This window comes from Nilaparvata lugens, chromosome X, assembly GCF_014356525.2.
Source record: "Nilaparvata lugens isolate BPH chromosome X, ASM1435652v1, whole genome shotgun sequence".
NCBI classification, from domain to species: domain Eukaryota; kingdom Metazoa; phylum Arthropoda; class Insecta; order Hemiptera; family Delphacidae; genus Nilaparvata; species Nilaparvata lugens.
In genome coordinates this window covers 76,790,827-76,817,752 of record NC_052518.1, presented here as the reverse complement: position 1 = coordinate 76,817,752, position 26,926 = coordinate 76,790,827, and the positions used below count along the sequence as shown (strand labels likewise).

The 26,926-nt window shown below is 35.8% G+C and overlaps 1 protein-coding gene across 2 annotated transcripts in view; it reads left to right on the top strand.

Moving 5' to 3' along the window:
* Window positions 1–26,926, top strand: part of LOC111047776 (forkhead box protein P1) — a 210,346-nt gene that overhangs the window by 85,292 nt on the left and 98,128 nt on the right. For both annotated transcript variants that reach the window (XM_039441648.1, XM_039441649.1), the window contains exon 3: window positions 22,731–22,832. In XM_039441648.1, the coding sequence (XP_039297582.1) occupies window positions 22,731–22,832 (102 nt within the window). The remainder of the gene's footprint in view (window positions 1–22,730; window positions 22,833–26,926) is intronic.

Here is a 26,926-nt window from a genome sequence, read left to right as displayed (position 1 = left end):
CAAACACTTGATTACAACTGATTTGCAAGAAACAATAATGTAAGATGGCCACAAAAATCACTATTTAATGGTTGCATGTGCTCTATATTATAAAATATATTTACTCCAATTTCTTTTTTCCAATATTTGTCCAATTCGTATGACGGTTGTAAATTTCCAATTGCATCAAAATACCAAACATTAGAACCGACTTTTTTATATGCAACCCAATGTCTGCCATCCTCACTTTCCCTCTCTAAATTCACAATGGCATTCTCGTTTTTTAGAATTTTTTTGGGTAATGCATCTAGCATATATATATACCTCTTAGCTGAATCTGTAATAATTTTGACCAATCAATCAAATCATAATTACTCAATTCTCCTTCAATATTCATGTCTTCTTCTTCTTCTTCTTCCTACTCTTCTTTGTTGTTCTACGTTTCTTAACTTGTTCTTGGGGGAATAAACTCACTCCAAACTGTATATGTGTGTGTCTGTGAGTGTGTGTGTAGTAGTAAAGACATTTGCCTCTAAGCATGCTCGCAACAAACTATAAAATGGGAGCTCAGCTTCTTTATTTATCATTCACAACAGAGTGCAAGCACGTGAAAGGTGAACCATTCTTCTTCTTCTTCTGTGTTCCTACTATTCATTGTGAACTTATCAACAACAAGTGTAAACAGGTAAGAATTGAGAACAGTTTTTTATCAAATATGTACACAATTTATTATTAATCACTACATTATATACTACTACTACTTGTAAAGCATCTCACCACAACATGGTATGAGAATAAGATTGTTAAGTTTTAACAATCTTAATGTCAGTCCATGTAGCGGTGACATGCTTTACCACTATTCCTAAATTCTTACAATTAGCATTAAATTTAATAACTTTTGCAGGAGAAATTATTGACGAAAATCTCTGAGGTAGATATACCTCAGAGATTTCCTTTGTGGATGAAATGTTTATTTTTAATATTATCCGTCTGCCATGGTGGTTTGTCTCCTCATGAGCCGAGATGATACTGTGCGGCACATCTTCTGCCAGCTTGCGGAGAGGCATCCACGGTTTAGCTGTGGGTGTATTAACGATTGCGACAAAGTCCATCTCATCCTCCTCCCCTCGCCGCACCTCCTTCATCAGCGGGACAAGCGATGAGTTGTCCTCCATTCTAGCTCGTTTCTGTTGAAAAATATTTGATTAGTAACTTATTTGTTTCAGATTATTGTCATAATCTCAACTTGATATCATCAGATTGACAAGACATTCTCTACATCAGATTATCAACTACTTTTGATCAACAGATTATTGTCATAATCTCAACTTGATATCATAAGATTGACAAGACATTCTCTACATAAAGTGAGTAATATCAGTTATTGAAATAATATTTCCTTGCTATCAAATAATTTATGCATGAGCGAGTACTTCAACACTAATATCTCGTAATTCAATTTCTAATCAGTTCAAATAATATTTCCTTGCTATCAAATAATTTATGCATGATCGATTACTTTAAACAATAATATCTCGTAATTCCATCTCTAACTAGTTCAAATAATATTTCCTTGCTATCAAATAATTTATGCATGATCAATTACTTTAAACAATAATATCTTGTAATTCAATTTCTAATCAGATCAAATAATATTTCCTTGCTATCAAATAATTTATGCATGATCAATTACTTTAAACAATAATATCTTGTAATTCAATTTCTAATCAGATCAAATAATATTTCCTTGCTATCAAATAATTTATGCATGATCGATTACTTTAAACAATAATATCTCATAATTCCATCTCTAACCAGTTCAAATAATATTTCCTTGCTATCAAATAATTTATGCATGAGCGATTACTTTAAACAATAATATCTCGTAATTCCATCTCTAACCAGTTCAAATAATTTATGCATGAGTGATTACTTCAAACAATAATATCTCGTAATTCCATCTCTAACCAGTTCAAATAATATTTCCTTGCTATCAAATAATTTATGCATGATCGATTACTTTAAACACTAATATCTCATAATTCAATTTCTAATCAGTTCAAATAATATTTCCTTGCTATCAAATAATAATAATCAAAGGCTTGTATGTGTACAGATTTTTTCCATGATCGATTGTTTTATAAAAAATCTGTACACATACAAGTTAATAATATTTGTTGAAACTGACCTTTGTTTGTGAGTAGATTGTCTCCTCGTCCTCTTCCCCGCTAACCTCAGGCTCCTCAAACGCCAACCTCCTCTTCCCCTGCTTCTGCTTGATCTTGTTGGACAGAGTAGTTAGCACCGCTCGCCGCAGTGCCCAGGTAGCAGGTGGAGCCAAGCGTTGAACCAGACTGTCTCCCAGCACGATCTCGCCTGGTGATGGTGGTTCCACGGTGAGCGGAGAAGGAGTGGGTGCAGCAGCGGACGACTTGGCAGTGAAGGCAGCTTTCTGTTGCCAGTAGTTGAGGATGCGCTCATGCGGTGGTGGGCTATCTGGGAGGATGAATGATGATGATCATGAACTCATCTCGTATGATAGTGAAGTATGTAGTACACGCAAATCTGAATCTGATGTAAATGATAATTTTCCTCTCATTACATCTGTTTATATAGCATGCGTTTCTCTCTCTGTTCCAGGCTCGTGCGAGTGAGAGCCACACATGCTACAAGGCGAAAAAAATTCAAATTTCTCCCCTAGGCACAGAACAACACGTGCTGCTATATCCTCCCACATCGTTATCAACATCATCCAGATTTGTAAGTATTCTCTCCTATCATAAAAAACCGTTACAATCACTCAAACATTCTATATTTTCGAATAGCATCCTTGTGTGAGCCACACGTGTTAGAAGACGAAAAAAAAAATTCTCCCCTAGAACTCAGCATGTTGCAGTGTCTGCTGAGTGAGAGCCACACCTGCTAGAAGGTGAAAAAAAAATTCTCCTCTATGTCTCAGTATGGGGCCCGTTACAATCACTCAAACATTCTATATTTTTGAATAGCATCCCACCTCTCGTGATGCTTATTGATTTCTAATATTATCAGTTATTAAATATTTCATTGTTTTCACAGCATTTTCTCACCTCACAACTCGGCTTCCGAGCTCATAAGCAGTTGAACTCTCGTCAAGGCAACATACATGAGAGATTAACACGCAATCCAAAAAGGAAGCATAGCCGGATAGCCAACTATACCCGCACATCTACAACTGAGGAGATACCTGTCATTCACGCATCAACCAACACATGTAAGTACATTTTTACTTTGATTTTATCATCTGAGGAGAGTCGGAGGAGAGGAAAATTGTCATCAGAGGACAATTTTTGTCATCGGAGGACAATTTTTGTCCTCAGAGGGGAAGGATTTTTGTCCTCTGAGGACAATTTTTGTCCTCGGAGGGGAGGATTTTTGTCCTCGGAGGACTAAAAACCTTCTACAGCATACTGTATGCATGCGATTTTAGCTCGTCTTTATGATATGCTTTATCTGGATAATCTTCTCCTCCCGCTTCTTTCTCACACTCTTCATATAAACAAAATGGTAAATGTATTACTTTTTCAAATGGATTTTCGATAATATATTTGCAATAGACACATTGCAGATAGTGATTTTTATGTAAGAAATAACCATTTCTTGCAAAATAGTCTGCTTTATCAGATAATGATTTACAATAGTCACAATGTAGATGACAATGATGATTTTCAAAATACTCTCCTTGAATGGATGAATCTTCTACACGATTGAAAGTTAAATATCTTTCTTCATATTGACGTAGAATATTATTATCGAAATTTCCCTCTTCAATTGTTATATTATCTTTCCTTCTCAATGCACAGTTCGGACTGTACCTTGCATGTTCTATTGCTGGTATGTCACTTTCTTCCCATTTTTCCAAATAAATTGAACAAAATACACATCGCACAATGTCTTCGAGGATGCCGAGGAAATTAGCATCAAGAAGGTGCTCGAGAGATCAAAACGACGCATTTTCGACATAATTAGAGAGCACGCGGCATGGCATGATGGCAATGTAAAATGGTTCATTGTCTTGAATGTTTTATTGTATAAATTAGTGGTGATGGATGATGAGGTTAGCAAGACTGTCTCATCTCTCATAAATCTTCACAGTTACTCCAACATAGTGCTAAATGTGCTTGAGTATTATGAAGATTTTAACGATCATTCCATGTTGGCTATAAGAAAAATCCTGTCATCTTTTGACAACTTTGTTCGACATGGCAGCGGTTAGGTTTTGAAGAAAATTGACTCACTGGATGTGAACGTGATTAAATTCAATCCAATATTGACATCCAGTTTCATACAAACACCGCAGTTTCTTAAAAAAAAATGTATTATAAATGTCAAAAATCTGTCTGACAAAAAATGCTTTTTATGGTCAGTCCTCGCTTATTTCCATCAGAAACCAAGGAGCTCCGACTTGACTGTAAAGTATTTGAGCAAGTTTGCTCACACACTTAATATGCGAGTTGTAAATTTTCCGGTGACGACACACAATATTAAGAAATTTGAATTACTGAATCCGGATATTGCAATTCACGTCATCACGTATGACAACAAAAAGTTTTTCCCCTACCGCACGAGCATTTTCCACACTCGTAAGCACCAAATTAATCTTTTATTGCTGAAAGCCGATGCAGGAAAAACGCATTTCTGTTTAATTAATACTGTGAACGGGAAAAACGGATTATCGCATCTTTTTTCTCACCTTTCAAAACACAATGGTCAAGTACACATTATTTTGTAATTTCTGTTTTCATAGATTTATATCGAACAAATCTGAAAATTGTGATGCCAAAGCAAATTTGATGAAACATGAACAGCTTTGTTCCAAGTTTGAATCACAGTGTGTTTCATATCCTAAACGCAGAGACACAATTAAATTTAAGAAACTAGGCGCCACATTGAAGAAAAAGTATACCATTTATGCAAATTTAGAAACTTACATTGTTAATATCGATAATAATGATGATGATGAATCTGATTCAGATGAAATCACTCATAGCTATACAAAGAAAACAGCGCGACATATTCCCTGCGGGTATTGTTTTGTTGTTATCAATGTGAACGGGGAAATTGCTTATGGACCTGTACCATAGATCGAGTAGTTTAGATGAGAAAATCATGGAGAAATTTCTTCAGGAAATTACAGATCTCAGTGACATTTTGTATGAGGATATGAAACGAGATATTCTGATGCAACATTTATCCGCAAGTCAAGAGCGTGAATTTCAAAATTCGGTAAACTGTGGGCTTTGCGCCGAACCATTCTTAGACACCGATATTAAATGTCGTCACCACGCACATGAAACCGGAACTTACCTATGTGCAGCGCACGTTTCTTGTAATTTATCGGCTCGTACTCCAGAGTACATTTTGTGTTATTTTCACAATTTCTCTGGGTTTGATTCACATTTCATTCTGAAAGCGCTCGGTAAATGCAAAAAAAAAAATTCCTGCATCGCAAATACGTCAGAGAGATTTTTGACACTTTCAGTAGGCAAAATTAAATTTTTAGATTCCTACAAGTTTATGAACAAATCCTTGGAAGTATTAGTGCGTAATTTGGTAGAAAGTACAGACATGGAAAAGAAGTTAGAACGTTTATTTCCAGTGTTTCATGACCCGCCGCGCGAACACAGACATCTCTTGTTGGAAAAAGGAATACATCCTTACTCATACATGAGTTGTCCCGAAAAGGACAACTTAAAAAAAGTAAACGTTATTGTGAGGCGAATAACAAACATCTACCTGAGACATACGACCCCTCAAAACTGAGTAATTATCTCCTTTATATCGATGCAAACAGTTTATACTCGGAAGCCATGAGTCGAAACTTACCTGTTGGAAATTTCAAATTCCTCACAGAGGAAGAAATTTCCAAGCTTGATTTCGCGAATTTGGACAGCAATTCAGAAACTGGATATGTAATAGAATGCGATCTCAAGTATCCGAAAGAGTTACATGATAAGCATGCCAGCTTCCCACTGGCGCCTCTTCACCAAACACCTCCACACGAATTGCTATCAAACTATCAAACAAATGAGAACGGTCAAACTGGAACCAAAAAGCTCATGAACACACTTTTTGACCGTGAAAAGTACATTGTCCACTACCTCAATTTAAAACTCTACCTTCAGCTCGGTTTGCAATTAATGAAAGTACATTGCGTAATTAGCTTTTCCCAATCTCCCTGGCTGAAAAGCTACATCGACTTCAATATCTGCAATAGACAGAACGCGAAAAATAAATTTGAAATCCTTCTTTAAGGCCTGTTGCAATCTTATCTTTGGCAAGACTATTCAATCAGTTTGTGAGCATATCAATGTTAAAATTATCATGGATGAAAAATGGTTAGATAAGTACATTTCAAATCTGTCATGCAAACGCTGGCAAATAATTAGTCCAAACGTGATCGCAGTTTTCTCTTGTAAGTTGGAACTAAAAATGAACAAGCCTGTCTATTCCGGGTTTTCCGTACTGGAGTTGAGTAAATTCCATATGTACGATTTTTTCTATTGTGAATTACAAAAAATTATACCGTGGGATTGTGTAGAATTCTGCATGACCGATACTGATGGTTTTCTTTCAAATGTAAAAGTGGAGGACATGTATCAGTTGATTAAAGAGAATTTGAACCTTTTTGACACTAGTAACTACCCTCCTCACCACCCCTGCTTTTCCATGGAGAGAAATAAAGTTGTAGGAAAGTTCAAGGATGAGACAGCCTCAAAACCTGTCCATAAATTTATAGGGCTTAGATCTAAACTTTACTCGTATTTAGTATGTAATGAGAATGAAGAACCTGTAAATAAATGTGTAGCGAAGGGTGTACAGACCGGAGTGAAATGTAGAAAACTTAATTTTAATTTATATAAGAAATTGTTGATTGAACGTTGTGAACACATTGAAAAATTCAATATGATGAGGTCCTATAATCACACCATATATCAGATTGAATGTGCAAAAATCTGCTTGAGTCCATATGACGATAAGAGATATATTGCAGAGAACGGTGTGGACACTTTGCCTTTTGGACATTATAGAGTGCCAACAATGCTCTGAACTGATTGCTCTGTATGTCCTGCGACGATCATCCATCACCACTAATTTTGATTTCGTGTTGTAAATATGAATATTATTAGATCTAAGATAGCGTTAGAACTTCATAGCGTACCACATGTCAACTATCCCACTCACAAATATGAGTTGAAAAGTGAAAAAGACTTGCTTCAATCCGATCTCATTGAGATGAGCAGTTTATCACGTTTTAATAAAGGTTATAGGTATATCTTAGCTGTTATTAATTGTTTTTCAAAATTCGCATATTGTGTACCATTAAAAGACAAGTCAAGTCAATCTGTATTTGATGCACTCAAACCAATTATTTCTAAAAATAAGGGAGTTAAGCTGTTTCAATCAGATCAGGGAACAGAATTCTTTAATTCAAAAGTTAAAGCGTTATTAGATAGATACAGTATTAAACATTACCATGTTTTTAGTGATAAGAAAGCTTCCATAGTTGAAAGGTTTAATAGAACAATTAAAGCAAAAATTTATAGATATTTAACTGAACGTGGAACCAAAAACTGGATAACACAGCTAGACAGTTTGGTTCGTGATTATAATGCAACAATGCACACTTCAATTAGAATGAAACCTAAAGATGTGAGGAAAAAAGATCGTAATTGTGTTTTAATGTCTTCTTTCTGCATTCTTGAATTCTGCATTCATTAGATGATATAAATTGAAAAATTCAAAACCAAAATTTAAGCTAGGAGATGTTGTACGAATCTCAAAGAAAAGAAGTTTTTTCAATAAATCTTATAACATAAATTGGAGCACAGAGTATTTTGTGATTCATTCTATATTCCCTTCTCAACCTGTAATGTACAGCTTGCAAGATCTAAACGGAGAAGTAATTAGTGGTAGGTTTTACGGAGAAGAAATTAAAAAAAAACAATTGAACGAATTGGAGAGACAAGTATATCTGATTGAAAAAATATTAAAGCATGACAAAAAAGGATTGCTTGTTAAGTGGATTAGATTTTCAACACCTAGTTATATTAGTAGAAGTCAACTATTAGATGAAAAATAATCTATTGTAATATCATATTGTAATACATTCCATTCAGTGTAAATGTCACAAAGATTTGGTGTAAATATAATATGTCTTTATCAAAAAATGCTTCTCAGTTTCATTTCAATCTGTTGTTTTATTTTCGTAATTTGCTTTAGAAAATCTTTCGCTAAGGCATAGATAAGGAGGAGCACATGCATTCTCGTAAAGAGGGTGTGGGAGAGAGAGGGAACGATATATTGAAGTGAGAAACTTCAATCAGTTTGCTAGTGCATTGCTGTGGAAGGGGAGAGTGACAGCGAGCACATGTCGACCGCATTCCGATGTCATAAGCCATACACACTCAGAGACCCATGTGGTGAGTGGCACACACCCTCCTTTGATAACTTACGAAAAAATGATTAGTTCCTTATCAGATCACATGCTGTACACGTGTCTAACATGAGTAATATCCCGATAGTGAATTTCGACAATATTATAAGACAGAAAGAAATCCCATCATGGTGTAAAAATGGTAAGTTGTTACCTCATAATGCAAGGATCCTTATAATAGGCTCTTCAGGCTGTGGTAAGACCAATTTGTTATTTAATTTAATTTTTTCAAAGAATGGGTTGAGATTTAAAACTATATATTTGCATACTAAGAGTGAGTATCGAGATAAGTACTTGTTTTTGAGAAAAGTCTTTTCAAAAATGAAGGATATTGAATTTCATATAAACAACAATTCTGAATCTATACCACATCCAAACAAAATATCAGAATATTCTTTAGTTATATTTGACGATTTACAACTTAATCATGTACCTCAAATAAGAGAATATTTTACTATGGGCCGACATCATAATATTGACATGGCATATTTAATTCAGAGTTATGGAGCTACTCAGAAACATTTCACTAGGGACAATGCAAATATGATTATAATCTTCGAGATAGATTTATTGAAACTCAAATTAATTCACAGAGATCATGTTGGAGGAGATATTTCTTATAAAGATTCCAGTAAACTTTGCCATAAAGTTTGGAATCGTAAACCTCATAATTTTGTAACTATTATGACCAAGTGCGGAATTAATAGTGGCAAGCACCGAGATTCGCTCAATACGTTTCTTACCATTCAGTGGAGATTAATTCTTTGTACAGTCATGTTGTCTAAAACAACTGAATAGAAGAAAACTGAATAGAGAGAACGTTGGTTTAATCGACAAGATTAAGAAATTGAGAAAAGTAATCAGCAACAAGCATAAAAGCTTACTTAATTTTGAAAAACGATCGGAGGAATACAATAGGAAAACACTCTCACCATTGATAGAGCCCATAATTGAACTGGGAAAAAACAAATCTAGTTTCCACTCTAATCATGGTGTAAAACCAAAAAAGGAAGAAGTGAAAGAGGAAGAAGAGAGCATGGAGATTGATGATGAGGAGTCGAGTTATGATAAAAGCTATGGGAGTTCAACAGGGAATCTTTTAAGCTCAACTAAATTTGAAAACAGTTTACTTGGTTCTAGTAGAAACGATGAGGTGTTGTCACAATACCTAAAAACATTTCATGCGGAAAAATTTAATAATTCAATTAGTTATGGAATTTCATACAATTCTAAAGATGATGTGTATTATATTGGGAATCAGCAAGTAATATTCGATAATAGTTATATAGATATTTATAATGAAAGATTTCGTTTAACACATGGTCTACTTGAGTTATTATTCAGTTCAAAACCAAATTCGAATCTTTATAATCAGAGAGATCTGGATAAGTATAAAAAAATCTTAACACTTACAGGCATACATTTAGATCAAAGAGGGTATGTTAAACAAAATCAGGGAATTAAATCGCAAATGATTCAGAAGTTATTTCCCAGTAAAAAAATTAGTAAAAAGAAGGGATGGGGTTTATTGAAATTTGCAAAAAATAATTCTCATGATAGAATTTATCAATACTTTGATAATTTTGATGAATTAGTGGAAAGATTAAATTTACTCTATTCCTCAAAAGCTTCTGGCAACACTGGACATGATGTTGAGATTGCGTCTATAATTGAAGAGCTAAATGAAGCAAAACTAATTGTTTAGTGTTACGATGACTTTGCATCAATTCGGTCGGATTGATACAGCTAGTAGTGCTAATCTTACGTGCGATATTGACTCGATAACACAGAAAATAATTGAATCGATAAATCAGCAAGGAATCAGCGAAGCTGTGAAATTTTATTTAGATTCACAAATAACCAAACTCGTTTCGGTAAATACTAAGAATATTGGTGTGAGCATAATTGAAAGAGAACATATTCTAAGTTCATTACAAAATTTTAGTGCCAATATTGATAAAGCTATTGCAGAGAGAACTCTAACTTTAGAATCTGCTCTAGGAGAAGTGAAAACTTTAACAGACAGCTTTCCATCCCAGTTGGACAGTATTAACAACGATAAAGTTGATAAAGGTCATTCAGATGAGAAATTAAAAGCCATATCAGATAAAATTAAGAAGTTTGAGGTCTTGGACAGAAACTACCTCAATACTAAATTAAAACAGCTTAGTACAGAAATTTTCACTAAAGTAAATGAAACACACCCATCGCCAATTGATAAGCAATATTTGGAATCTACTTTGCAGAAATTGACTAGTTCTTCATTAACAAAGGAAGAGTTTGAAAAACGATTATCTGAAATGGCGAGTGCAATAAAAGCTAATATTATGGATGATATTGAACAATTGATTACAAAAGATGCAATTGCTATACTGATTAATCAAATTGCAGACAAGTATGCAACTAAAAATGATATAGAAGATTTTATTGAGAAAAACGAGATGGAAGTCGCTGTGAAAAGCGTTCGTGATGAAATAGCTGAGACAATTAAAAATTCGGGAGAGGGGTCTGTTATGAGACTGCAATGTTTGGCTGCATTCATAGATTATCTTAATTTATTTATCCATAAGATAGCTCACGATATCGTCAGCAGATACGCACGCGTTAGCTTTAATATGAATTGGATAGAAGCCAAGCAACATAACCTTTCCGAAAATCAGGTTGCAGAGATAATAACTACAAAAATGGGTCTAGCCCAGTATAAAGGCTTTGTATTGTCTCCGAAAACATGAAATCTTGTGAAAGGATAACACTTGGCATATGAGGGAGAAATTTGAAGCACAGTGAACTTTAACGGTTTTCTCGCTAACACATGCTGCTTCAAGATGATAAATCAGACTATACATTTTTTCATGTGTCTATGATTGAATGTAACGGTTTTTTTGATGTAGGAGTTATATGAACTCACTCTTATCTATAGAATTTGGGAAGGGGAAACATTCACCTCACAGGGAGCAGCGTAGCACACGTGTCATTTCTCTGGAGAAACATTCAACAAGGGGGAGTGTAGCACGCACGTGCATGTGCGCGTCACTTCAGTCTAAACAGTCGAGCTGACAAGTTCACAACATAATGTCTCACTATTTTGATTGGAGAAGTTTCAATGAGTTCTCTGTAGAAGCAAATCCACTAGGCGATTGGGGTTATGAATTTTATCCTTATGATTGGTTCATAGTAACGAAGGTAACATTTGCCGATAATGGCGAAATTCACCTTCAAATTATCGATATTGATACTGAAGGTGACTTTAAACACACTATTAAGTTACCAAAAGAATATTCAGTGGTTTTGAATGAGGATAACATCAGAAGTTTTAATTCTCATTCATGGGAATTGAATGCGAGCGGGAATCGTATATTCTTAAGACAGTTTCATGGTAACTATAGGCGTTGAGTATTAAGATAGGCCACTCTGAGTGAAATAGGTCTGAGAATATGTAAGTATTTTTAGATATGCTAGCTCATTCCAATTATACTTACATATTGTCGGAGAAAACACTTCAACAATAACGACTGGGATGTTTGTACAGCAAAAGAGCTCAATTTTTTACACAAGCATAATATTGATAAACAGTTTGATTGAACTCTTGACTGTCAGTTGGAAACCAAGCATAATATGGATATTATAGAACTTAGATTATTGTAGAGATAAGGATTCACTTTAATCTGACAGTATATTAATAGATTATTAAGCAATAGATGTAGAGAGAGATTGATTGATTGATTGATTATATGCCTTTTTCAGGGCGGAGTTAGGACTCCTGGTCCTCTCTACCACACAACCCTTTACAATAGAAGAAAAATTCACATAATAAAATGGAAAAAAAGATTACATCTTATGTAATAAGATTACATAAGATTAACATAAGTAAATAAAACCTTTAATCAAAATACAATTACAGATAATAAAAGATAATTTTAAACTTAATTTATTAATACAATTGGAAACAATATTTCAAATTCCACTAGAAAAATCATATAGGAAAACTTATCAGAAATGAAGAAATGAAGATCTAATCAAGTTGCCACTCATTCACACATGCACACAAAACAACCCTGAAAACAAAGATTTTACAAGGTATAATAATTATCATAAAACAGTATAAGATGAAATATTTTGTATCTGTAGTTGCATAAAAGGTAAAAATGAGTTAAATTTATGTAGATTGATACAATGTAAATAGACAATAAAAATAAAGCTGAACCCGACCCAAGCCTAATCTGTGCCACCAGATCTCAGCCAATTCAATACTGCCGCGCCAAACAGAGCTCGATCGCCAATACTCTTCACAGTTGGAGGCAACAGATTCCAGATCCGGCAAGCTGATACATGGAATGATTTATTATACATAGATGTTCTATGGTTTGGAATAACCAATAGTTGGGAGCCCTGCCTGGTACCTCTCACACTACGATCCCCAATAAAAACAAATTTATGAGCTAAATAACCTGGGGTTTTAAGATGCAACAGGTCATGAAGCAGCATCAGAATGTGATACTCCCTCATTTGCTTGAGCTTTGGCACATGTAGTTGCTGGAAAAATGGGGTGATATGATCATCTCTTCTTAGATTGAAGATGAACCGGATGCAATAGTTCTGAGCCCTCTGCAGTCGCTCAGACAAGGCCACAGTCATGTCATTGATCACAATGTCACCATAGGAGAAGTATGGGAAAATCAATGACTTAACCAGCATCACTTTCACATGAGGTGGAATGAAGTCACTAACCTTCTTAAGTGAGTGGATACCTGCAAATACCTTATTACAGGTGGTGTTGATTTGTGTCATCCAGTCAAGTGTTTTGTCTATTGTCAGTCCCAGATTTGTAACAAAGTCACTGTAATTCAAATTTTTGTTGTTTATTTTTATGTATGGTCCATTATCAAAGAGAGAGAGAGAGAGAGATAGGGAATTTCTCAATTCACTTTAATCTGCCAGTATAGCAATAGATGTAGAGAGAGATAGGGAATTTCTCAATTCACTTTAATCTGTCAGTATAGCAATAGATGTAGAGAGAGAGAGAGAGATAGGGAATTTCTCAATTCACTTTAATCTGTCAGTATAGATGTAGAGAGGAAATTTTTCCCCTCAAAGGGAAATTATTTTTTCCCTCGCTTTCTTCATCCCCCTCATCTATACTGGGCAAGGGGAAGATAAAATCTATTTTGAGAGAGAGAGTGAGAGAGATATATCTCTTTCTCTTTCTTCATCCCCCTCATCTCCACTGGAGCAGGGGAAGGGAAAATCTATTTTTAGAACAGAGAGCCCCCTCGTCTTCACTGGGCAAGGGGAAGGGAAAATCTATTTTTAGAACAGGGGATTGAAGAGGGGTGAGAGGGGGGAGGGATATTTCGAGCAAAAAAGCTCCCTCAAAGTATCAAATCATACCTACTTCTTACATTGTGCTTGCTCCAGACTTCGGGATGAGCGACAGGCAGTTGTCAATGCAGTAAACATGGACAGTGTTCTCTATAGAAGAGGTGATATTCACAATCCATTGGAAAATACAGCTGTCAGCAATGGATGTGTGCATCAGTTCCTGACCGACGTCTTCACCCACACTATTAAGAATATCAATGATGGAATCAACAAAGTTATAATGCAGCATTGCCCGCCTGGACTTCTGATCAAGTTTAGTGTGCTGTTTGATGACACACAAGTGTTGTTAAAGTCATTCTTCAAGCTGGGACACAGCATGATCACCATTGTGAATCTTCAACAGATGCCTGACTGGAAGGACAAGGATGTGAAAATTTTACTGAACTTTCTCAATCTACAAGAACACTATTTGTGTGAATTAAAATGTGGTCTCCAAGAACTGGCTCTGCTAGGATTGGGTAAGGAGAAGATTATATTTGCAGCATTTTCAGTGGTTGAGGGCACTGATTGGGTTAAGGGATTCAGGATTGAGGATTGAGAGTCTGGCTTTTGAAATAATCATTTACAAGGCAGTTGTTTCCAGAATTATGTGCACACCTTATGAATTCTATGATGATGATGATGATGATCTTTCTTGTGATATACCTGATGAACCCTGCAAAGTTCATGAGCATGAGAAGCCGTCAGCTGAGAGGTATCATAGGACCAATGATTATACAAGAGGAGAGAAGCTGTTTCATTTGTATATTCTTTCCAATAATTGAGTTTTGTCTATAAATACTATATACTTGCACTTTTTCATTATTATTCAACAACTTCCTTATCACTCGGCTATAAGTACATTATGATGTCATACAGACCAGTTGAAACATGAACACTTTCTTGTTGAGTCACAGTTGATCTATTGAAAAAAGTTATTTCAACAAAAGATATCCATCATGGTGTAATGGTCTACAAACAATTGTAAACTGTACTATATACAATGGAGATTCGAACCCAGGAATCTAGAATGGCGAGCAGAAGCGCTAACCACTACACCACGATTGATATCTATTTACTTGTTGTTTTTTATGTATACTTTAACTTCTATATCCAAAGAGTATAAGTTCATTGCAGTTTCTAGTGAGCTGTAAGTGAACACTTGGTGAACACTGACTGATCAGTGACTGAACAGTGACTGCACACTGACTGAACAGTGACTGAATACCATTGGATGCTAACATATGCTGTAACATACATACAAGCAGATTAATAATAATACACAATGCCTAGGATCTAGAGTGTTAGGTCCTCCGTTAGTAATGTATCCCCCATGGTCATCTAGAGCAGTATGCCCCCTTATCTAGAGTGGAAGTCTCTCACTTGAGTGATAAGCCCCCATGAACATCTTGGGCTATAGGTCCCCATGGACATCTTTGAGCGCTATGTCTCCATGGACATTTTGGGCTGTAGGTCTTCATGGCTATCTGTGTGGTAAAATCTATATACTAATAATGAGTCCGCATCAACACGAATTCCATTGATAACACAGAAAACTTGACTAAAACTAGTACTGTCGGCCAAAAACTAACTGTGTATAAAATATGACAGTTCCCAACTTTCCTCTTTAAAGAAGAAGGAGATGCAGAATTTTATCTATACTACAGTACTGATAACTTTCTGAACTCACTGACTCACTCACTATTTCACGAGAAATAGATCACGATTTCTGTAAAATTACTGGATGGATTACAACAAGAGTTGGAATATAGCTTCCTTATAGGTCCTAGGTGCCAACTAAGAAGTCTTTTGACGATATATCAACTGGTTTTTTTTTGACTTGAAGTTTTTCTTCTAGCATGTCTATTCTTCTTCAAATCTTCTGATCATAATTATAATATCCACACCATAATTTTCACAAATAATTAGAGCTGTGATCTAGAGAGAATACCTTTCCGTAACAGTTGCTACGGTTGAAATTGGCAACTAAATTAGATAACAGTCCAATTTTGTCAGGTTGGCAGTACGTTGAGGATGGTCTCCAAACAATATGTTAGTTCTGTCTCTTTATTAGGTTCTCACTACCTATGTTGAAGAACTTATTTGAAATACATTAATTTATTAAAAATTAATTTTATTGCGAACTGCAACTCCAATCTGAGCTATCCCCTGGAGTATAGAGAATTCATCAAATCTCAATGTTTCAGAAACTAAGTTTTATGACGGGAGTTGCTTTTATCAATTAATCCTATTCCATTAAGACTACTTTTGTTTGCATATCCGACAGATATCGGATTTGAAAGAATTTTTAAAAAGATACACTCATAATCTGCGTTTTCCAGCGTTTTCTAAGCTTCTTCAAGACTTAATTGACTAAAAATGTTCAAATATTGTAAAAAAGTATAGCTAGGGTTTAGAAATTTTGTATTGAGAGGGCTTTCGAATAATGTCAAAGATAGGCGGATCTACTTCATTTTCCTAGACTTCCCCAGTGTTTTTTCTGCGTTTTCTAAGATTTTTCAAGAACCAATTGAGATAAAATATTCAAATTTGGTACAAGAATTATTAATCTATAGACTAGATATTTTGTCTTGAGTGGACTTTCAAATAACGCCAAGGATGCATCCAAGATAGGTTGTGTTCACAGAATTTTTTATGCGTTTTCTGATTTTTTTCAAGAACAAAAATGACAGAAATTGTTCAAATTTGGTACATAGGTTTAGCCAAGGTGTATAATGTTGTATAAGCTTTTTATGTAGAAGGGATTATAAATTACAAATACAAAGATACACCCAAAATTGGCGTTCTTCCAGAGCTCTTTGCGTTTTCCAAGCTTAATCAAGAGCTTCATATCTCTTTTCATCAGTTTTATGAGAAGTCATGAGTAGTGATTGTCAAGAAAGTTTGAAATTTGGTACAGTGGTTCAACTAAGGTGTACATTGGTTAAACAGAAAGTACCTAAATGTTGTTTTGAGAGCGCTTGGAAATAATTATTGAGAACACCAAAGATAATCGGCATTTTCCAGCTTTTTTTTAGTACAAATGAACAGAAACCATTTATTTCTGGACCTTAGTGCAGCATATGACAAGGTGTGGAGATCTGGTCTTCTTCTGAAGTTAGCAAGGATCCTGAAATGCAAGGCAACCGTCAATCTCTTTGGAGCTATATTGAGAGACCGTACATGCAGAGTGTCTCTTTATGGTAGACGTAGAAGATTAGAAAATGGTTTACCTCAAGGATCGGTCCATTCACCCATTTTGTTCAATGTTTACACTGCAGACCTGCCTGTTACTCAATCACGCAAGTTTATCTATGCCGATGACATTGGGCTTGTTTTTCAAGGATGAACTTTTGAACAGCTCCAAATTGTGTTGAATGAGGATTCAGAGGTAAAGGCAGAATACTTCCAGCCAATGAAGCCAAACCCGTCCAATATTGTCTCAAAAATATTCCATCTCAGTAACCAGCATGCAAAAAAGACAATTGATCTCAGGTTATGTGGCAGAAAATAAATCATCAGGAAGCTCCCCGTCACCTAGAGGTCAGACTTGATAGATCCCTCACATTTCGACAACATTTGGAGAGGTTGAGAGATAAACTGGAGACAAGGCTAAATATTATCAGCAAACTTGCAGAACAACCTGGGGTTGTGACATGAATGCCCTTCGAACATCAAGTCTGGCACTTCTATACAGCACAGAGGAGAGCTGCTCTTCTGTCTGGGCTCGTAGCAGACACATTAAGAAAATTGATACAGTTTTCAATGAAACTATGAGGAAGATTGGCATTGAGACCAACAGAGACTGGTGGTTGCCTGTGCTAAGTAATAATTCAATTCAATTTATTTCCATGAAAAAAACATTAATAAAACATTCAGAATACAATTAAATAATAAATATATCCAGGAAATAAATCAATTATATCATGCCTCCAGATCTCAGAAGGCTTGAGAAGAAGAACAAGTTCATTTCTCAGTAGCAACACATTTATGAGGGTCTCCCAGTCTATTGGGCTAACCCTCCACCAAAGCGCCTCAAGTCAAGAAGATACTTGATGAGCTGGAAGGAATAAGAAGTGCGAAGGAGTTATGGAGACTGAGATGGTTGAAGGGAGAGGTTAGGAACAGAAGTCTTGTGGATGACCCTAATGACATTGTCCCTGGCACCCAGCTGCGACGTAGAGAGTGGTGTGACCATAACCGTTTCAGGACGCAGGTGCGAAGATGTGCTGAGCTGATGACAGCATGACGACCTCTGACCCTCTGTGCCTATGTGGTCAGATTCAATCAATGAATCACCTGACATCTGAGTGTCCAAAACACTCATATCATGGAGGGCTGACAGAAGTTCTTGCTGCTGGAGAAGAGGCTTGTCAGTGGCTCCAGAACGTACTCTAGTCTATTAGTATTTGATATTATCAAGTATAAAATTATAATTCAACTTTGGCCATGAATGCATATGCATAAATTTATATATATTTTCTTCATGAACGAGTTCAAGTACCTAATCTTTGAGTTCCGTAGTTTCTGTTCAATTTTATTTCTGAGGCTGTGATACTCTCTTTAAATTTTCTATTTTTTTTCTCTTCATCCCATCATCATAATTATATCTTCAGTCATTCAAGAAACACGTCGTTTTCTATTGAACCTTTTCGTCACATAATTTGTATGTTTTTCAAACTTGATCAACTGAGAGTGACGCTTCAATTTGGTGCTATGGAGCTCAAGTTATATCAGTCAGAAAGTGTTTCATCAAAGTGTTTGAAATCTCTGTTAGTGATCATTCACTGTACTGGCTTTGATGTCTAATGAGAAACTATACAGTAGATCAAATCATGTTCAGAAATAGCTGGGACAGAGATTTGACCTGTTTGAACAACTTCGTTGAGATCGCGGACCATAAGGAGGTCAATGAGTGTGTCGGATTCATTGGTATGATGAGTTGAGGGTAGTCAAAGTTACGACTTGTGATATTCAGGTCGGGGTTCATATACCCAATAACTAGTAAATGGTTATAACAAGGCATAAGAGAAAGCAAGGCATTTTCAAAATCTGTAATACGACCTATTTTTGGTGAGCGATAACAGTTATCGACAAGTAATTTATCAGAGTGATCTATTAAGTAATTTATAAGGATAATTCAAGTAGTATGAACTCAGGTCTAGCAGAATACTTCCGTCTAAATGTGATCAATCCTTTAGTTTTTATACCTTCTTTTACATAAACTGATACACCCCCACAAGCTTTATGCAATCTATTATTTTGAAAAAGATTATATCCAGATAATTCAACTAGATTTGATGGAATAGGCTTTAAAAGTGATACAGAAATTCTAATTATATTGAAGTCCTGGAAAAGGAGAGTGTTCTGTGTTCATCAATATGACAACTGAGGAATTGGACGTTAAGGTCATCAAAGTTTTTTGAAACTGAGTGGAGCATATTTGATAGAAATATACCTGTACCGTAATTACTATTATTAGATTATAATCTGCGAGTGAGCTGACCTGTCAGTAAGGGCATCATGAAAGTTGCCGACCAATCCTGAGCTAACCGCAGAACAACACATGACGAAGTAAATAGGGATGCCATTAAAACTAATAAAACTCTACCTGAATAGAAATGTATCTTGAATAACCGAACGCATTCTGCATGTCATGATACTCCGGTTCCTTTTACTTTTAGAATGAACACTAGTTCTAAACTCCACTAATCACAATTAGAAGAAGATATTCTGACTTATAGAGTTCCAGTTGATAATCCGAAGAACGAGATTAAGGTGGAAGTTGTGATAGAACGGTTCTAGATAGTGAAAAAACAAATCCAAGTAGTGAAAGAGCGAGTTGGAATTCAGAAAAAGCTGCAATAGAAGAGAAAAACAAAAAATCTGTGGAGGAAAGTTCCACTTGATGAAGGATACATTTTACAGCTAGTAATGAATACTATTATTATGTAATGGAAGACATATATAGTATTATTTACTGTGAGAGGGAATAAAATATGGATAATAGTAGAAAGTATACAGTATATTAGTAGATAAATAAATTATTAGTATACAGTATATAAATAAAGTATATTAGTAGACGCGAATATAAAGAGAAATGGTCATCCACTGGAACTTAGCAAATGAACATTTCAACATGCTGAATAGCTAGTGGATGAATTACAGTAAATTACAGAAGAAAAAGGTGGTGGGAGGATGTGAAGATCGGCGAAAGGAGGAAGAGGAGAGAGGGTGAAGGCGAAGGAAAGTGGGTGGTGGAGAAGGATGAGGAAGAGGAGGAGTGGATGGAGAAGTGGGAGGAGGAGGAGTAGGAGGAGGAGGAGGAGGAGGAGGAGGAGGAGAGGAGGAGGAGGAGGAGGAGGAGGAGGAGGAGGAGGAGGAGAAGGAAGAGGAGGTGGTGGAGGAGATGATGGTGAAGGAGGAGGATTGAAAGGTGGAAGAGCACGGGGAGCAGTGTATGATGAAGGACGAAGAGGTAGAGAAGCATCGAGGATGCCAAGTAGAATAAGACGGAGTACAAGACAATAAGGAAAACAATACCAAGAGGAGGTGAACGGGAATCCAGGAAAGAGAGAATAGAGCTCGTTAGAAGAGGTAATAACAGTAGAGGGTGATTTCGGTTCCAAGAAGCTCAAAACGATAACAGATGCTAAGCTGGTTGCATCACTTCTCCTTCCAGTCTCACTTCACCAAATCCAAGTCAATGTGCATGTGCAATGAATGTGAGAGCGACCACAATATTAAATGTAGCTCAGGCAAGATAGTCTGTATCTCATACTCTTATACAAATAGCCTACTTATATCCGATGTATGTATCTTGTTCTGATACTGAATTTTCCCTTATACTACATAGTCTGTCGATAGCATAATATAATATTGGCTGGCAAGCTAACCAGGACCCACTGGATCCCGGGGCCAGCCGTTTACAAACCAACAGGCTAGCTTTGCTCTACTCAATTGAATTCCAAATTTTACAGTTGAATGATTCTTGACAACACGACACGGCTAAAAAACAGGGGGTTGATCGAAATCGGAAGTGATTTGAGAATATTGTCAAACCCTCACTACAAATTCTCCTGTGTCAGTTGAACCTTTACACCGATTTGAAACTTTGTTATATAGATGCTCTCCATCTCTCGGAATTACGCTCAAAATTAGCGGGTTCTCGGCGTTTACCAGTATTTTTCTGCGTTCTCTCATCTCTTTGGAACAGAAAACGTTTTAATTAGGTTCAGCAAAAGTTTATGTTGAGACTTCAATATTTCGACAAAGACGGTTAAAATTGGCGTTTTTTAGTTTTTTTTTTATCTTATAGACAAAGATTGTCTAAATTAGGTACACAGGTCCATCTAGACTAATATTTTTTTTTTGTTATGAGTACGTTTTTTCTGGGTTTGGAGGAACAAATGAACTTGAAAGTGTAAACACTAAAGTGTACGCAGGTTTTGTTTCAGTAATGGCGGTGCTAAATGGCGGTAGAGGGTTTCTACTCTCAAGTATTTCATTGCGTTCTCAATACTTTTTCCACATTTCTCAGGTAAATTCATACTTAAGAGAGTAAGCTATCGATGTTTGTTACGTTCTCTATATCATTCCTCTAATATCAAGTCTCAAATTAAAAAAAACATAATATTTATCAATTTTGATTAAAAAAAATATGTTTTCAATCCTGTGCTTCAAAATTCAAATGAAACTGGTGATTGAATCTAGCCAGAAAGTAAGTTTTGCCTTTTTGACAGAAGAAATCAAGCTCTCATATGAAAAATATTGGCGAGCAAAGCGAGCCTGCTGATCGTATTTCTGTAATGAGGGGTGTTATGAGGCGGAGCCCTCTGGCTAGACGGATAAGGCGAGCGAAGCGATCCTGCCGACAAATGTAACATATTGTCTTTTATTTTGTTTTTGCTTTTTGTTATTTTCAACAATTTGATTAAAATACAGATCACACTGCTTGCATGTATACCTTCGAGGTGAACCAAACGTGAATTAGAATTGCTATCAAAATTGTTTTTGTATTCACTGAAGGTTACTTCATTACAGTCAAGAACTTAATTACAGAAAAGGTATATACATTTCCGTCGTAGATAAGCCTGTTTTGGAACAGTTATTTGCTTATTGGTTTATCCCATAATGAGTTTCAATTGTGGGGAAACTTTTTATGTATTCATTTACATTCATTAGATCACAATTACTAGATCACAATCACTATGACTTTCGATTGTGGGGAAACTTTTGATGTATTCATTTACCTTCATCAGATCACAATTATTAACTGCATGAGGATGTGAGGATGATTCAAATGATTCCCACGTTGATCTTGAAGGTCAATAACACCTATTAATTTGGCACAACCGATCACATCTAAGAGAAATTGAAAAGTATTGATAAGATTCTCTGAACTTACTGGCTTCCCTTCCAAGTTATAATCAAAGGCAGCAAGTTTTTGCGATGTTCATCTTCATAACCTGCTCTTCTACGCGAAACCTCTTGAATTTTTTATACTAGTAGCCAAAACTGGTGATTGACCATTGTAGTCCCGCTTTTAAAATTATGAGAATATCCTATGCACATATTCCAATTCAAACAATCTTCAACAGTTTATTTTTGAACAACCTTGCGTTGATTAGTTGGAAGTTGTTTTGATGGTACTGTGATGCCTGATCCTCGTTTGTTAGTGTATATCCTTTTCCAGAAAAGGAATAGCCTGTAACTCCTTATCGTGTCATTTATTAATATTGGGTAAACGTTATTATACCGGAGCGCAAGTTTCAGGTAGAGATCAATTAATATCAGTTATGGAAGAGGTGAAAAAATCACATCACACAATTTAAACACACTTTCATGTGACAATACTGAGTCGATATGTGATTCTACATCTTGGTATACACAGATTAATTACAAACGAATCCTTTTTCAGGGTTAGCCCAGGCGGAGATGGTATCGTTATGGAATAACTTTCAAGTTGATGGAACGGACCTGGACCAGAAGCAAATCGACAAAACAACGGCTGGTTTAAACGGTAAGTGATAAACCTGCAATTGGTATTGGCTTGATTTCATTCGAGGGCTGCAGATATAGATGTTACACCAGGTTGTGGACCATCACAATTATAATGAAGAGTTGACAATCATGATACATAATGATGTAGCCCCTTGATGGTTGATTGTAGGCGAATGCTGTCACTACTGTTTAATAATAATGGAAGAATTCAGTAATGATGAGTAAACAGAGGGTGAGAAACTGAGAAACCGAGTTGAATACAATCTCCACACTGCAGTTGTCATTAGTGGGTAGAATAATAATTTTCTCACTAGATAAATACGGTTGGGTATTTTACAAAGCTGTAATGCCCTTACTTGGATTTAAGATGGTCGAATAGGCATTGTGCTGATTCTGACCATGATTCCGGAATTTTGGTTTTGAATCATTACATCTGTCAAGAGAGACACTAATCATTGTTTGAACATCCATCGTACATTTCTTAATTGGAAAAATTATCCATTTTTCCCATTCTTTGTGAATTTATCTCTTGGAGATACTTCATCATATTCGGTTTCATGTTACTCAAATTGTAGTTATTTTTTCATTGATATACTTTAAAATGATATCTCACAAAGGCCTTTCACAAAAAAAATTCTAGTAGCAACTCCAAGACTACTTAAACTCGCCAGAAGTGGCCTGTTCCACTTAATCATGATACTTGGGTTGATTTTTAAACTATATTGTACATTCGCTTTCTGAGCGGATAGTGGTTATGGTGAAGTGGATTTCTATGACTCTACACTGACTTCTAATTGGCAACAAGACAATATGACTTTCAATTAATTTTTAATTTCAATTTTAAAAAAATCTTTATTTCACTTTCTTACATAATTCATAGTTGAAAAGAATACATTTTTCACAGCAATGGCCACACGGCCGTCTGCCAGGAGTTGACTTTTAAATAATACAATTTTTCTTTATTTTACAAATCATACATACATTTTATCTGCAAACCTGAAAAAGAAATTACAAAATAATAAATATATATAATTAATCAATCACTGTGTCCCTCTTATTTCTAGATTCCTATCCTATCTCTATTCCATGTGTTAAATTCTTCAATGGGTTGTGAGCGATATCTCCATGCAATTCTCATATATTTTATTAATTTCTCCCAGCTCTCACCATTTAACTGTTGTATTACTTGCTGCTCGGTCAATTCACGTTCACCCCAAACGTCCCATCTAATTTCTGATAAAATAGAACATCTTCCTAAGGAATGATATGTGTCCTCCTTTAATCTGTCATTACACATTGAACAAAGTGTTTGGTCTCTGTCTCTATTTATTCTGTAATTGAGAGGCCACAAAGCTGCTCTTGACTTCAGTATCATGGCTTTTTCTGCTCTATCAAACTTCGCATCTATGTAGTCCCTGCCACCTAAATCCTGTTTTCATTTTGCATAGATGTAATGATACCTACCTTGCCCTTCTTACCCTCTCGCTACACTTTTCACGGAATTCCTTTATCATGCATTCCATTGTTAAAAGAATAAGCTGCCTCATCTCTCCCATACTCACTGCTATTATTCGAAGAAGTTTGTTACTGGGAGTTTTCCCTGAATCATGGAAGCCCTCTGTTGTAGTTCCAATTCACAAAAATGCAAGATCAAATGACATAAAGAATTTCCGTCCTGTCTCAGTCTTGAATCCATTTCCAAAGATAATGGAGATGATTGTTCACAAGCATATTTTCAATAATGTAAGGCACAGAATGAGTGACAGTCAACATGGATTCATGCGGGTAGATCTACTACCTCAAACCTGGCAAACTTCGTATCATTTGTGGGACCGTGTGTGGAGAATCAGGAGCAGGTGGATGTTATCTATCTAGATTTGGAGAAAGCGTTTGATAAAATGCCACACGAGATTCTACTCAGTAAACTGTCCAGTGTTGGATTCAATCAGATGCTTGTCAACTGGACTGCATCATATCTCCAGAACAGGACATTTCACGTTAGATTCAGCGGCAGTACTTCGCAGAACTTTGTAGCAACTTCAGGGGTTCCGCAGGGTTCCAATCTTGGCCCTTTGCTGTTCAATTTGTTCATGAATGATGTTGTCAGTAATCTTGAATGTGAGGCGTTGATGTATGCTGATGACCTCAGAATATTCGGGAAAATCATGTCCAGAGATGATTCCCTGTCATTACAGAATGATATAAACAACGTCCATGAATGATCAAAGAAAAATGCAATGCCCATCAATGTGAACAAGACGTTCGTGATGACCTTCTCGAGGAAGACTAATACTGCAAGATTCCAGTACAAAGTTTCGGACGTCATTATACAGCGATCCATACAGTGTATTGGATCTTGGAGTAACATTCGACAGTAAGCTTCTTTTTACGGCGCATGTAAACAACATTGTTTCAAAGGCGAAAAGACAACTAGGCATGTTGAGATGGATAGGGAGGGACTTCCAATACCCTAGAACTTTTAGAACTCTTTTCATGTCCCTAGTTCGGTGTCACTTAGAGTATGCTTCTGAAATTTGGAATAGAGAAAGACTGATCACAACCAAAAAGATTGAATCTGTTCAAAGGAGATTTGTGCATCTGATGTTAAAGAGCCTTCAACCGGATATGCAGCATCTATCCTACAGCCAGTTTTGTCGTGAAGTTGACCTGGAAACTCTGGAATGGCGAAGAGAGAAGCTTGATGCTATATTTCTGCACAAATGCCTTCATGGACACCTGAAAGTTGGCAATCATGGAGTTGGAATTGTAGTACCCACACGCAACTCGAGGAATTTCCATCAGTTTCATGCCTATGTGAGAAGTTATACATCGCCTCTTGAAAGATGTATCACAATAGGCAACCGTTTGGCCAATAGAATCGACTTCTTTGAACATTCAAATTTATTCAAAAATGAAATAAAATCTTTGCAAGAAGCCAGATAAGAGATTCTTGACACTTTTAATATGATTGATACATTAATTGATCTTCATTGACAGCTGCAATATACAAAGGCTTAAGCCGTTCTATTGCACATAAAATTGCCTATTATTATCATTGTTATTATTGTTATTATCATTATTATTATTATTATTATTATTATTATTATTATTATTATTTATTATTATTATTATAATTATTATTATTATTATTATTATTATTATTATTATTATTATTATTATTATTATTATTATTATTATTCACCACGCTTTTAAATTTATAAGTAGTTCTTGTTGTGCTTCCTGATTGACAATACTTGTTCGGCTAACGCCTACTTCGTATTGATATTTGTTGACTAAATTCTTCCTTTCCTTGAACCAACCAATATTTTTTCTATCATGACATCCGCTAAAAAACGAGGCAAACGCGATGTTGGCAACTTCAATACTTCAAGAATGTATTTATAGTGCAATCTAAAACTATGAAAAAACAAAATATTTTTCCCTGTTTCTAAATACAAAATTTAATTGGGTGTACATGTAGGTGGGGAAAATAACTTTTTGATGAAAAATCTTTGAAAAATTTCCAGCTCTTCAAACATCTTGTAACCCCAGACCTGTCCACTATAACTCACAATTGCTCTAATTGCTGCAATGAATACCTCCCATTTAGCTTTGACTGGAATTGTGTTGCTAGTGATTATACTGCTCCAAACTGTATTCATTCCACACTTAGCTGCTGACACCCTATCTCTTATGTGAGTTCCGAACCTCATGGTGGACGTGAAGATAACCCCCAGATATTTATATGTTCCTACTATTTCAATTATCTCTCCATCCCAAAACCATTCTTCATGACTAGTCAATTTCCCACCCTTTCTAAAAACCATTATTTTAGATTTATCCATATCTATTTTGATTCTCCATACCTCACAATACGATCTAAGTTTATTAATCATTCTCTGCAGATCTTTGGCTGTATGCTGTATCTGACAGCAGCACCAAATCATCGGCATAAAGTAAGCCTCTAATATTTCGATCCCCAATCCATAACCCATCTCCTACATAATCTAATAAATCATTAATGAATAAGGAGAAGAGGATCGGCGATAATAAGCAGCCTTGTCTTAAGCCGAAGTAAGTTTCGAATTCCTGTGTTAGCCCCTTAGTGGTCCA